The sequence below is a fragment of the Ornithorhynchus anatinus genome, chromosome 21, assembly GCF_004115215.2.
Source record: "Ornithorhynchus anatinus isolate Pmale09 chromosome 21, mOrnAna1.pri.v4, whole genome shotgun sequence".
Classification (NCBI taxonomy): domain Eukaryota; kingdom Metazoa; phylum Chordata; class Mammalia; order Monotremata; family Ornithorhynchidae; genus Ornithorhynchus; species Ornithorhynchus anatinus.
In genome coordinates, this window is record NC_041748.1 from 17,874,051 (window position 1) to 17,888,210 (window position 14,160).

At 49.1% G+C, this 14,160-nt stretch overlaps 1 protein-coding gene across 1 annotated transcript in view; it reads right to left on the bottom strand.

Annotated features, from left to right (window-relative positions):
• Nucleotides 1-512: 512 nt before the first annotated feature.
• LOC100076768 (SV2 related protein) overlaps nt 513-14,160 on the bottom strand; it is a 43,587-nt gene continuing 29,939 nt past the window's right edge. The window contains exons 12-16 of the mRNA XM_029049303.1: nt 13,960-14,067; nt 11,588-11,699; nt 8,056-8,137; nt 6,571-6,660; nt 513-3,656 (exon numbers count right to left, since the gene is read on the bottom strand). Coding sequence (XP_028905136.1) covers nt 3,450-3,656; nt 6,571-6,660; nt 8,056-8,137; nt 11,588-11,699; nt 13,960-14,067 — 599 coding nt within the window. The 3' untranslated portion in view covers nt 513-3,449. The remainder of the gene's footprint in view (nt 3,657-6,570; nt 6,661-8,055; nt 8,138-11,587; nt 11,700-13,959; nt 14,068-14,160) is intronic.

Genomic DNA, 14,160 nt, shown 5'->3' on the forward strand with positions numbered 1-14,160 from the left:
AGGAGAAACGGCAAGCTCTGTACCTGCAAGGGAGTTCCTGGGTACGTGGAAATAACTAAGAGGCAGAAGCTCAGAGAGGTGACGGCATTGCAAGCGGCTGTTCCACGAGCCTCTCCCGGCCTGCCCCACTGCATTCTGCCGCGACTGTGGCTTCTGGCAGTGCCGGGGGTCTGAGTCGAAAGGGCAGGGGGAGCTCCTGGACTTTCGGGGTAGGCGCCTAGTACAGCGTTCTGCACATAGTAAGTGCTCGATAAATACCCTTGATTTATGGATAGATTCTTCCCTTCCCCTTGCCCATCCCGGGGTCCCTTAGACGGTGCCGAGTAGTCATGTCCCACCCGGGAAGCTCTTTAACTAAGAGGAAATGCACCACGCGGGCCAGAGACGCGGTTCAGAATCACAAAAGGAAAATAAATAAACGAGACGGATCCCCTTCGGGTCCTACCGACGGACAATCTTCCCAGCACAATAACCGTGACGGTTGGGCCGGCGGGATGAGACGTCTAGAGAAATAAGACTCGTCACTGTCTTTTATCAACACGTTTCAATACCAGATGGACAAGCACATTAAGGTTCTCGCAATATTTACTCAGCACAGACAGCTCCGGGCAGAATTCACAAGCTTCTTTGGCCTTCTATGAGAACTGAGAGCTTCCTCCCTCCTCTGGTAGTATTTCCCTCAACCCGGGAAGATGCATTGGGATGAACAGATAGCTGGGGTATCACACTACAACAACACGGAGCTGATGCGGGGCTACAGTCGGCCCCCTCCCCGTCCCCCCATTCCCATCAACTGAGAGACATTCTATTGGTGTCCTCCATGTTCCTTTGCAAGTGGGCCCATTCTGTGGCCGAGGGGCCTGGCCCTGAACCAGTTAGCCCAGTAAGTGGTCCTGATATTGCCCCACGTGGCGTGGTTGGCCCTGCCATCCGTCCCTGTGACATCCCAGAGGAGGGGGTTACTGGAGATAAGCCGAGAGTTCCTCTTCGACCTAAGGGACAGTGGGTCCAGTAGTAGCATTCCAAAAAACCATAGACTGGAGGGTCCTTTCATTTCAGTCGTATGTTTCCTTCTGCTCCTTGACGTCTGGATTCTCAACTCCCGTGGCCGATGAAACGCCAAGGGATGAGGGAGTGGGTTCCCCCACATGAGGGTCCTCCTAGCATCTCAGTCAGTCGATGGTATTTATTGAGCGTTTACCGTGTGCAGCGTACTGTACTTAGCAATGGAAGGGAACGATACGAAAGAATTAATGGACATGTTCCCCGCCCACACGAGCTTCCAATCTCTCCGTGGCAAAAGGGCCACGGGGGCCTGGAACCACCTCACGGGAGGGTCTACGGGGCCCAGAGGAATCAGAGGGTCAGTGCCCTCCTGGGCCCTCACAGAGGCAGAGGGGTGAGAGGATGCCTCTTGGTCCCTGGATCGGCTACTCCTGCCCCGAGGGAGATCTGTTGGGACTCCTGCCTCCTGCCAAAAACATTTCCACCCCTGCGCTGCTGACAGTTGTTCCCCGTTAGACGGTAAGCTCCTTGAGAGCAGGGATCGTGTCTACCACCTGTACGTCCTCTCCCAGGTGCTTAGTACAGTGCTCTGCACGCAGTAGATTGTAAACTCCTTAAGGGCAGAGAGCCCCGTCTACTAATGTTACTGGGGCTCCCCCAGGTGCTTAGTACGGTGCCCCGGGCCCTTGTAGATTGTAAGCTCCTTGAAGGCAGGGATCATGTCCGCTTCCTCCCAAGTACTCAATAAATATCGTGAATCGTACGGGACGGCCGATACCGTGGCAACCCTGGACGAGTACAGGCCTAACCGAATGGAGCCCAAATCCACCTGGGCCCATGCAGCACGCACAACACATAATGCCCCAGACGTGATCGTCGTACTTCGGGAAATACTCATCTCCCCCAAGAGGCAGAGGCGGATCTGCTGACGTTTGAACGAAAACAGAAGTACCTTCCATCCCACCCGCCCTCCCCGGCCCTGGAAACCGTGCAAAGTGGACCGTCTCTAGTTTAGAGGGTAGTGCTCTTCCTCCGGTCTAGTATCTCCTGACTCTAATTCCAACGGCACCCTCTGCTCTTGGTTTAGATGGTATCTCCATTTCCCTCCCTTGGCTGGCACCTTCCTGGCCCTAATTTAGATGGTACCCCCCGACACACACACCCTGCTCCTTGTTTATATGGCATCTCCTGGCCCTAATTTAGAGGATATCACCATTTCCCTGGTTTAGATGGTACTTCCCTGCCCCTAGTTTTTAGATGGCACCTTCGTGGCCCTAATTTAGATGGCACCCCCCGCTCCCGAGGCCTATCCATTCCATTCTTAGCTTGGGCCGTGGCTAGCGAGTGACTGGCCATCTGCCGCAAGTCAAAACTCACCCGTGCTGGGTGGCAGTGGCCCGGGAGAGAATCGGGGGGGTGGGGGGCGGGGGAGGCTCGAGTCGACCGTGAGGAAGGAGGCGACAGTAAACCGCTTCGTTATTTTTACCAAGAAAACTCTGGATAGGTTACAAGAATGATTGCAGGTGGAAGCGGGGCGTTCTGGGACAGATGTGTCCATGGCGTCACTATGGTTGGAGAAATTCGATGGCATAAAACAAGGCAAGACCCCCTGTTCCTAGTTTGTATAGTAGTTCCTGTCCCTAGTTTAGAGAGAAACTCCATTTCCCTCCTTTAGATGGTACTTCCCTGCCCCTAGTTTTTAGATGGCACCTCCCTACCCCTTAGTTTCAAGTTGATGCCTCCTTGCCCCTAGTTTTTAGGTGGTTCTTTCCTCATTTAAAGGGTACCTCCCTGCACCTAGTTTTTAGAGGGTACCTCTCTATCGCTAGTTTATATGGTCTAGATGATACTTCCTGCCCAAGTATTCTTCTGTCACTCAAGACGCACTGGGCCTTTTCTAAGAGACAGAATGTCACAGAAACCACCTCCCCACCCTGGGGGAATTAAGGAGCAAATTCCCAGCAACTGCTGCCGGTCAGCTGGACGGTGGTGGTTGATGATTCAGTAGAGCACAGAGGAGGCTTTATCATCCGAAGACCCTCCTGCATCCTGGTGACTGTGCTGGGCTGGGCTCTCTCTGGCTCATAAGCCTTCCCCCTTGCCATTAAACATCCAGACTTGGTCCCATCCTGAGCAGGAGCACCAGCAGCTAGTCGACTATCAGCCTCGACTGGCCCAGTCAGCAAACGGGGCCGATGGCAAACCGGAAGCCCAGCACCGAGCCCCGGGGACTCTGCATGAAAATGAGCAAATGAGAGGAAAGACGTGAATCCCTTTAGGTCCAATCAATAGCTCCTGCACTTTGACACACGACATTTGGCAGTGGTGGGGCCCGGTCAGCTTGTTTGGGTTTTTTTTGTTGTTGCTGGGGGGTTTTTTTTGTTGTTTTTTTACGCAGCTCCTCCCTCTCTGGTCTTCCCGACAGTCCACCCCCGCACCGTCCGTTACTCCTGCGACCCAGAGTTTGATCTGGTGAGGCCTACATTTTGGCAGCCCCTTCCAACCATCTCCTGACCCCACTCCCGGTGGCTGGACTCCTGTAAGCCTCGGCCTTTGGTCTCGATAGGCAGGAAGCAGGAAGCCACGGCGGCCAGCAGGCAGCAGCCGCTGTAGACCACCAGGGTCAGATAGACGGACGATTCCAGCATCACCTATGGGAGAAAGACGCAAGCCGTGAAGGCCCATGATCCGTCAGACGAGGACTCTCCCCCATTTCGGAACTCTTCCTGAAGGCACATCTCCTCCAAGAAGCCTTCCCTGACTATGCCCTCTTTTTTTCTTCAACCCCCTTCTGGGTCGCCCTGACTTGCTCCCTTTATTCAAACCCCCGCCCAGCTCCACAGCACTTAGGTACATATTTGAAATTTATTTCTTTATAGTACCATCTGTCTGTCTCCCCCCTCTAGGCTGTAAATTGGTTGTGGACAGGGAATGTGTCTGTTTATTGTTCTATCGTATTCTCCCAAACATTTAGTACAGTGCTCTGTACACAGTAAGCGCTCGATAAATACCACTGACTGACTGATTAGACCGGATCTGTCCTTTTCAGTCTGCCCTTCCCTCCCATCTTCCTCCTTTTTTTCCGTTAAAGTATATGCTCACGCTGAGCAGGAAATGGCACTAAACCTAGCTAAACACCTTCAGAACACAGAAGATCTTTTCTGATTTTTTGTTTTTGTTTTATGGAACCTGTTAAGTGCTTTCTTAACCAGGCACTGTGAGAAGCTCAGGGGTAGATATGAGATGATTAGATCGGAAGCAGTCCCTGTCCCACAAGGGGCTCCTAGTCTCAATCCCCATTTTATAGATGAGGTGACTGAGGCCCAGAGGAGTGAAGTGATTTGCCTAAGGTCACACAGCAGCCCAGTGGCAGAGCTGGAGTTAGGGCTTGGGTCCTCTGACTCCCAGACCCATGTGCTCTTTCCACTAGGCCACACTGCTTCTCAAGCAACCTACTGTATCTGTTTGGCACTTATTTCGACTCCATAAGGTTTAAATTTCTTATGCAGGGAGTTTCCTAATCTTTAGATTACCTCAACCTCTCCCAACCCCTAATGCTGGGGTTCAGAATTCTTTTCTTTCAATGAATAACTTGTAGTCCCATTTGCAAAATGCTGACAATTTCATCTTCCCCTTATTTATCTCTCAGGAATACTGAGTCTAAAAGAGAGAACAGAGGACTGGGAGTCAGAAGGACCTGGGTTCTAATCCCGGCTCTGCCGCTCGCCTGCCGTGGGACCTTGGGTAAGTCACTTCACGTCTCTATGCCTCGGCTTCCTCTTTTGTAAAATAAGGATTTGATATCCGTTCTCCTTTCAGCTTCGTCTGGGAGCCAGCCCTGTGTGGGACAGGGACTGCGCCTGACCTGATTTTCTTGAATCTAGTGTTTAGTAAAATGTATGGCCGACAGTGAGCACTTAATAGATGTATATCACTCAATTGGTGGTGTTTATTGAGCTTTTACTACATGCAGACCCTTGTACTAAGGTTCGGAGAGAGTACGACAGAATTAGCGGAAGCGTTTCCTGCCCATAACATCTATGTAGCTATTTAATTATTTTCTTGACCGATGTGTGAATATTTTTAAGTAGGTCTCCCCCACTAGACTGTAAGCTTCTTGTAGGCTGGGAAGGGGGTCCTTTCTTCATTTTATACTTTCCAAGCCCTTAATAAAGATCATGGTGATGATGACTGGGTTAATCGATGACATCAGGGAGTGCTTACTATGTACAGAGCATGGAACTAAGCGACTGGGAGAGGACAGTGTAATAGAATTGGTAGACATGACTCCTGCCCTCAAGGAGATTAAAATCTAGTGGGAGAGAAAGAAGGAGAAGCTGAAGGAGAAAGTGCCTGGACAGGAAATGTGTCTGTTTATTATTACAGTGTCCACTCCCAAGTCCTTAGTACAGCACCCTGCACATAGTAAGTGCTCAATAAATACGTCTGACTGACAGACTGACGGACTGCTTTATACTAAAACCAGAGGAATGAGAATTGGAATTAATTAGTTAATATGGTATTTGTTAAGCCCTTACTATGTGCCAGGCACTGTACTAAGGGCTGGGGTGGATACAAGCAAACCGGCTCGGACCCAGTCTCTGTCTTGCATAGGGCTCACAGTCTTAATGGCCATTTTACAGATGAGGCAACTGAGGGACAGAGAAGTGAAGCGACTTGCCCAAGGCCACAGAGCAGAAAAAGTGCAGAGCTGGAATTAGAACCCATGACCTTCTGATGCTCAGGCCAGTGCTCTATCCACTAGGCCATGCTACTTCTCCTTATTAAGAGGGTCCACGTCAGGGACAGGGAAAGAGGTCAACATAACTCAGAGAGGGGAAATAGCAGGTTGCTTCCAAACCTAGACTACTTTGAGACCATTTTTAGCCCTAAAAATCAAAGTTAAAACCTTCATCTTCAAACCAGTTGCACCCAAATATCCCAGTCTCCCAAATCAGTCCCTTTTTATGGTATTTATTAAGTACTTTCTATGTGCCAAGCACTGTTCTAAGCATTGGGGTAGATAGAAAGTAATCAGGTCGTCCCATGTGGGGTTCACAGTCTTAAACCCCATTTTACAGATGAGATAGGCCCAGAGAAGTGAAGTGGCTTGCCCAAGGCCATGGAGCAGACAAGTGGTGGAGCCGGGATTAGAACCCACGTCCTCTGACTCCCAAGCCTGGGCTCTTTCCACTAAGCCAGGCATAAGTGCTGTTTGATTGGGGGTGGAGGGGATATCAAGCGTCCAAAAGTCACAGGTGAAAGTACATAGGTGAGATTGAGGTGCACAGGCGATAGACAGCCTTAAAGCTGAAAGTTAGGAGTTATTCCAGTGCTTAGCCCTGTGCGAAGCACCTGATAAGCACTTAAAAAAACCCCTATTTAGTTCATCTCGACGATGCTCCTTGGAGTCCCCTTCTCTCCTCTCTCTCCAAGATGGGGAGGCCTAATCCCTGGACCCACGTGTCTCCACAGGGCAGGTTCAGAGCCACTTAGCCTTCCCCCCACCCCCGAAACTTCCGCTCCCCAAGTCCCTCCCCTGTGCTCGGCTGGGCCTTTTCCTACCTGAGCGATAAAGGGGGTGATGAGCGCCCCGACTCTGGCCATTCCACTACAGGTGCCTAAGCCCAGGGCCCGCGTGGCTGTCGGATAAACCTGAGAGGAGAAGAAGAAGGAGCAAATGTGAAAAGCTGCAGATACTTTTTTTATGGTATTTGTTAAACACTCACTCTGCACCGGGCGTTGTAGTAAGCGCTGGGATAGATACATTTTACAGATGGGAAACCGAGGCCCAGGGAGGTTAAGTGGCTTGCCCACGGTCCAACCCCCTCCTCCCTACAACTACTTCAAGGCTCTCCACCAGCTCCCCTATCTACTGTGCACCCAGGAAGGGCTCAGTAAATATCATTGATTGCTGGATTAATTTGCTAGCTTTCTCTCTGTCCCCGGCTCTCAACTCCTCCATCACCTCACTCCTCCCCGACTTGAGAAGGCCTTTCTGCACCCCCACCCCCCGAATCTGACAGACCACAGCTCTCCCCAGACTCAAAGCCTTGTGAAAATCCCACTTCCAACAAGATCTTCTTGATTGATTCCCTAAGATGCATAAACCCATCAGTACAAACTCATTAGGGAAGCAGCGTGGCTCAGTGGCAAGAGCCCGGGCTTGGGAGTCAGAGGTCAGGGGTTCGAATTCCCGCTCTGCCACTTGTCAGCTGTGTGACTGGGGGCAAGTCACTTAACTTCTCTGTGCCTCAGTTACCTCATCTGTGAAATGGGGATTAAGACTGTGACCCTCACGTGGGACAGTGTGATTACCCTGTACCTACCCCAGCGCTTAGAATAGTGCTCTGCCCCTAGTGAGTGCTTAACAAATACCAACATTATTATTATTATTATTATCATTATGCCCCTAGATCATAAACTTGTTGTGGGTGGAGAAAGTGTCTACCAGCTCTGTACTGTCCTCTCCCAAGTGCTTAATACAGTGCTCTGCCCACAGTAAGCGCTCAATAAACACCATGGATTGATTAAGTTATCTCTAGAATGTATGAACTTATTCAGAACCATACCCAGAACTTTTGTAGTCATGCCTTCAGTGACTTATCTTTAAGTCATTGAAGATATTCATTCATTCATCAACCGTATTTACTGAGCATTTACTGTGTGCACAGCACTGTACTAAGTGCTTGGGAGAGTACAATACAACAGACATGCAGAATATTGCCTGGGTCCAACCTGATTAGCTCGTATGTACCCCAGCACTTAGTACAGTGCCTGGCTCATAGTAAATGTTTAACATATACCATTAAAAAAAACTGAAAGAAATGTCCCAGTTAAAGAACCAGAGTAATGAAATGATCCACCTGTCCGGCCCGGAATGGGATTTTTACACTTTAACCCTTCTCTAATGGCCGGATCTCAGACAGTTGCCGAAATAATTAGCCACTCCTGCCCCAGGAGCAGGCAGGAAGCTGGGACAACCAATCTAAAGTGAATAACCTCCCTCCCTGCCCGCAAAACCTCTCCTCTCCCCCCAGCAGCCCATACCTCAGGGGTGTAGACGTAAGCAGCTTGAAATCCTCCGGAAATAAAAGCTCTGGCTACGAAGAGTAATACAGTGAGAACATTCCTGAGGGGTTAAAAAGCGGATTAGTGCATCGACTCCACCCTCCTTGGCCGCGTCCCCCCTCCCCTTTCCCCTTTCTTACGTTTTCCCCTCCCTCTCTCTGTCCCCTATAATGCTGAGCAAAAAGAGCCCCAACAGCTGTCAGTAGAGAGTGCCGTATCTGGGGAAAGAGTTGTACCAATTTACACTGGGGCTGTCCGGTTTATCTTCCGGTGCCTCGGTTTTTTGATCTGTAAAATGGGGATAAAAGTACCTATTATCTCAAGGATGTCCTAAAGGTGAGGCCCTTGGAAAATCAAAATCTCCTCAGAGACAAAGCTCTGGGGCACATCTAGCCAACTTCTAGCTTGGAAGGCCACCAAGCACGTGGTGGGAACTTGGGGGACGTGATGACACCACACACGTCGTTTTGTGGGGTTCAGGCAATTCCAGAGCGTTTCTCCCAGGCTGGGGGGAAATCAGTTACACCCTCCACGACGTGCTCCAGAATTGTTGCCTTCCCCTCCGGGTTCCCTGCCTCTGGAGCCCCGTCCGAGCTGAAGAACCCGGCAGCTGGAGCTGTGACGGAGCGACTCTGGGTTGAAGGTTTTAAAACCAGACCCAGAAGTATCCACTTCCATCCAAGAGGGGTGGGCAAGCCGAAGATCAGGCAGTCCGGCATATGTCCTACGTGGACAGTGGCCACTGCGCCTCCAGCATTCTTAGCCGGAGGAGAAGGGTGCCGATGGGAGCCACAACTTCTATCAGAGAGAGGAGGAGGAAAGGGGGGAAGCAGATCGGCCCTCCGTGGGCGTGGAAAACGGCCCCTCTGCTCCACAACAAATATCCACGGTCACCTCATGAAGGGACCTCTCTAGGCAGCTCTTTGGAGTTCCCACCAAATGCGGATTTCTCATGAAAAACCAAATGGTTTTATCCCGCCTTTTTCCTCACAGCAACCCTGGGAGAACAGCTACTATTAGGTTATAGGTACTACCTTCTGCATTCTGCAGGTGAAGAAACTGAGGCATAGAATCTGAGAAGCAGCGTGGCCTAGTGGAGTGAGCCCGGGCCTGGGAGTCAGAAGGACCTTGGTTCTAATCCTGGCTCTGTCACTTGTCTCCTGTGTGGTCTTGGGCAAGTAGCTTCACTTCTCTGGGCCTCAGTTACCTCATCTGCACAATGGGGATTAAGGCCGTGAGCCCCATGTGGGACAGGATCTGGGTTTAAACCAGATTTAAATTGTCTATCCCAGCACTTAACACAGGGCCTGGCACACAGTAAGTGCTTAACAAATACCATTTTTAAAAAAAGGAACAGGGTCTGATTTCTTGTAGGCCTAACCTGACATCTCCCTCTCTCCCAATCCTCCAGATCATGGCACTCCCCGTCTTTAAAGGTCTCCTACAAATCCCACCTTCTCCAGGAGAGTCTTCTTTGATTAATTCCCCATGTCCCAAGCCAGGTAGCCCAACAGCCACCTGAGAAGCAGCAAAGCATAGTGGAAATACCCCAGACCAGAGGGTCAGAGGACCAGGGTTCTAATCCCATCACTGCTATTCCCCTGCAGTGTGACTTTGGGCAAGTCACTTCACTTCTTTGTGCTCAGTTTCCTCATCTGTAAAACAGGCATTTCCTTTTCTCCCTTCCCCTTTAGACTGTGAGTCCCTATGGGGCCGGAATTATGTCCAACCTGATTATCTTGTACTTTCCCCATCGCTTAGAAAAGTGCTTGACATAGAGTAAGTGCGTAACAAAAATCATTATTATTATTTGTTTATACTATCCTCAGCTTTTATGTCTATGGGTATTCAATTATTTATGCTATTAGCTGTTATATCCTTTGTCATTCTCTTACTCTATTTGTAAACAAGTTAGGTCAGAAGCTGCTTGGCTTAATGGATAGAACATGGGCCTGGAAGTCAGAAGGACCTGGGTTCTAGTCCCGGCTCTGCCACGTGTCTGCTGTGCGACCTTGGGCAAGTCACTTAACTTCTCTGTGCCTCAGTTACCTCATCAGTAACCTGGGGATATGGGTGGAAGCCCCATAATAATAATAAGTAATAATAATAACTGTGCTATTTGTTAAGCCCTTACGATGTGCCATGCACTGTACTAAATGCTACGGTGGACACAAGCAAATCAGATTGGAAACAGTCCCTGTCGCAGAAGAGGCTCACAGTCTCAATCCCCATTTCACAGATGAGGTACCTGACGCCCAGAAAAGTGAACTGACTTCCCCAAGGTCACACAGCAAACAAGTGGCAGAGCCGGGATTAGAAATCATGACCTTCTGATTCCCAGTCCCTTCTCTATCCTCTACGCCATGCTGTTTCTCTGTCCCATGTGGGACAGGGACTGTATCCAACCTGACTAACTGGTATCTACTCCAGGGTTTAGAACAGTGCTTGGCACATAATAAGTGTTTAGGAAGTACCATTATTATTATTATTAGTAATACTAGTATTATTGAGCTCTCACTGTTCAGAGCACTGTTCAACTGAGTTAGCAAACATGATCCCTGCCCTCTAGGTGTTCCCACTCTAGGGAGACTTTTCAATCTAGTGGGATTATGTCTGCCTATTTTGCTCTTAAAATCAATCAGTTGTATTTATTGAGCACTTACTGTGTGCAGAGCACTGTACTAAGCACTTGGGAGCATACAATACAACAGAGTTTGTAGACACATTCCCTGCCCACAAGGAGCTTAAAGTCTAGAGGGATAGGCAGACATTAATATAAACAAATTATGGATATATTCATAATAATAATAATGATGGTATTTGTCAAACGCTTACTATGTGTCAAGCACTGTTGTAACTGTTGGGTAGAAATTAATTAAGTTGGACACAGTCTCTGTTCCACATGGGGCTCACATTCATCATCCCTGTTTTACAGATGAGGTAACTGAGCTCAGAGAAGTTAAGTGACTTGCCCAGGGTCACTCAGCAGACAGGTGGAGTCAGAATTAGAACCCAGGTCCTTCTGACTCTCAAGCCAGTCCTCTATCCACTAGGCTATGCTGCTTCCATAACTGCTAAGGGGATGAGGGGGGTAAACTCTTTGAGAGTAGGGACCATTTCAGTGGCTTCTATTGTATTCTTCTTGAGACTTAGTACCCGCCAGGCATTCAATAAATATCACCGATTAAGGTCTTACCCACAATTTTGTCTTATTTTCTGGTTAGTCGGTTGTATTTTGTTCCACTTCATTTAAAAAAAAAAACCCCCCACAGTGATAGAACTCATAGCAGAAAGGAAGGTGCATGAGGAAAATCCTTGAATAGTCTTTCTACCGGAGTCAGTCCGTAAGACAGAAAACTAACCAAAGAATAAGAAAATGCAAACTCTTCTTCAGTCTGCTCATTCCAACAAACTCTCTAAGGAGTTATTTTAAAATCTGAGTTTCACAACTCAGTTCAACAGCTGAGTTAACGTTAGGTTTTTCCCTCCTTTTGCCCCTTTGATTTCCTACCTTCCGACACAGATAAACAACAGGAGACTACAAAAGGAGAAGATGAAAAAGGAAAGGGCCATTGTCTTCTTGCGGCCTAGTCGATCAATAATCCATAAAGTCACAAGGACACCTATAGGGGGAAAAGAAAACGTTGGTTCTAGTAGATCAGGCCATAAGCTCATCATGGGCAGGGAGTGTGTCTACCAACTCTGTTATATTGTCCTCTCCCAAGCACTGTGCACACAGTGCTCTGCACGCAGTGAGCGCTCACTAAGTACCTCCAATTGATCAGAGACCTTATAATGGAGGTCCTGGACCTAGTAAGGATTTCTGTCAGCTCTTCCCACTCCCCTTCAATTATCTCCCGTTTCTGGGAACCTCGGTAGTGTTTATTGGACACCCAGTGTGGGCAGAGAACCGCACGAAGCATTTGTTTTCTATCTCCGTGAAACTCTCCCAAGTGCTCAGTAGTCCTCTGGATACAGCAGGTGTCCAGAAAATACTACTGATGGTTGAATGCATGAAAAGATAATCTTAGGAGAACAGTAACATTTTCATTTGAAAATTTCCTGCAGATTGTACAGCCTCGGTACGAATTATAAACACGAATTATACCCGGTGCCACTTGTCACACACTTGAAGGTGCCCATCAGAAGCAGGGAGGCCAGAGTGCAAAAGGTTTTTTGTTTTTTTACCAACTCTGTTATCTAGGACTCTCCCAAGTGATTAGTCCAGTGCTCTGCACAAAGGAAGTGCTCAATAAATGCCACTGATTGCTTGATTTTTCCACGTTTCCATCTTTTATCCTGGCCAAGTCACTTACCCAGGACATCGGGCGTCAGGACGAGGAAGGATGAGACTTATGTACCCTGAAGGTTTCTGGGACTTGGGGTCCCAGGACCCCCCCCAGCCTGAATTGTGAACATGCTCAGAACCACCTTTTTGGTCTCCAGAGTAGTTCTAGCTCGGTCTACCTATAAGGTCCGCTCTGACGGAGACAGACCTCTCTTCTGGCTGGTCAGAGAACCATTTCTAGTGACTTTCATATGCAAGCTCAGAGCAATGACCCCAGAGCACCCCGGGAGAGCAGTGAAGCCTAGTGGAAAGAGCCCAGGCTTGGGATGGGAAGGACCAGACTTCTCATTCCGGCTCCACCACTTGCCTGCTGAGTGTCTTCAGGTCTCTATCTGTTGCCGAATTGTATATTCCAAGCGCTTAGTACAGTGCTCTGCACATAGTAAGTGCTCAATAAATACTATTGAATGAATGAATGAATGAATGAATGAATGAATGAATGAATGAATGAAAGTCGTTTGACTTCTCTGTGCTTCAGTTTCCTCATCTGTAAAAAATGGGGTCTCAGTGCCTGTTCTCCCTCCTACTAAGACTATGAGCCCAATGTGGGCACAAAGACAGTGTCTGATCTGATTAACTTGTATCTACTCTAGCGCTTGGGACAGTGTTTGACATATAGTAAGTGTTTTAACAAGTGCCATAATTATGATTAATATTAGGGCATGAGCTTCTATTCAGCACGAGCTAGCGGCTAGAGCATGGGCCTGGGAGTCAGAAGGACCTGGGTTCTAATCCTGCCTCTGCCACTTGTCTGCTGTCTGACCTTGGGCAAGACACTTTGCTTCTCTGTGCCTCAGTGACCTCATTTCTAAAATGGAGATTAAGGCTGTGAGCCCCAGGTGGGACAGGTACTGTGACCAACCTGATTACCTTGTGTCTACCCCAGCTCTTAGAACAGGGCCTGGCACATAGTAAGTGCTTAACAAAGCCCATTTTATTTTAAAAAAGAGCCCTCCATGAAGGTCATTTATGAGGTGGCATCTGGAGTGAAGATAGGTATCACGCTAAAGTCGTGTTTCAGAGCCCACAAGATTAGTCAGTGACCCGACAGATCGACATCCTCACCGAAATGCAAGGAAGTTCCCACAGAAGCAGAATCTACCTCATGGCAGTGCCAATGCCAGAAACCACAGCAAGCCCGAGGTGCCCCTGTTACCTCCCCCCTGGTGCCCCATCAAATTGGACCTGGTCACCTCAAGTTTTTCCTTGCCCTCGCAGCAGCAGCTTGGGAGCAGGGGGAGACAAGCACTGACCGGCTTCTTTGAGTGTCCTTTCCCTTTATAGAGTCCCCCCAGCAACTTCCAGTGGAGGACAGACTGGTGGGAGAGTGGGGTGACTTATAAGATGGGTGGTTTGCTCCCTTCCCTCGCCCCCTTGCCAAACCGCCAAGGCTTGTAGGTAGCAGAGATACTGATGAGAGCGGAGACCTCATGCCCCCTGCCCGTCCCAGCAGTGGAGTTGCAATTTTCTAGCGAACGCCACCATGGGCCGGGCCTGCCCCTGGCTTGGCTAGGCCAACTCCGACTTCCACTCACCAGGAAACTCAGATAGAGTGGTCCAGAGCAGGTCTGTGTAGTCCTTCTCGGTCAGATACTCACAAGCCAAGCTGCACTTGGCCTTCTCTTCCTTCTTTCGGCTGGAAACTGGGTTTGAGGGAAAACAGCAGAGGATAATAAAGGGGAGGGTCTCATTTAGGTCCTCTTCCTCCATCCCTTCCCCTCTTCTTTCACCCTCCC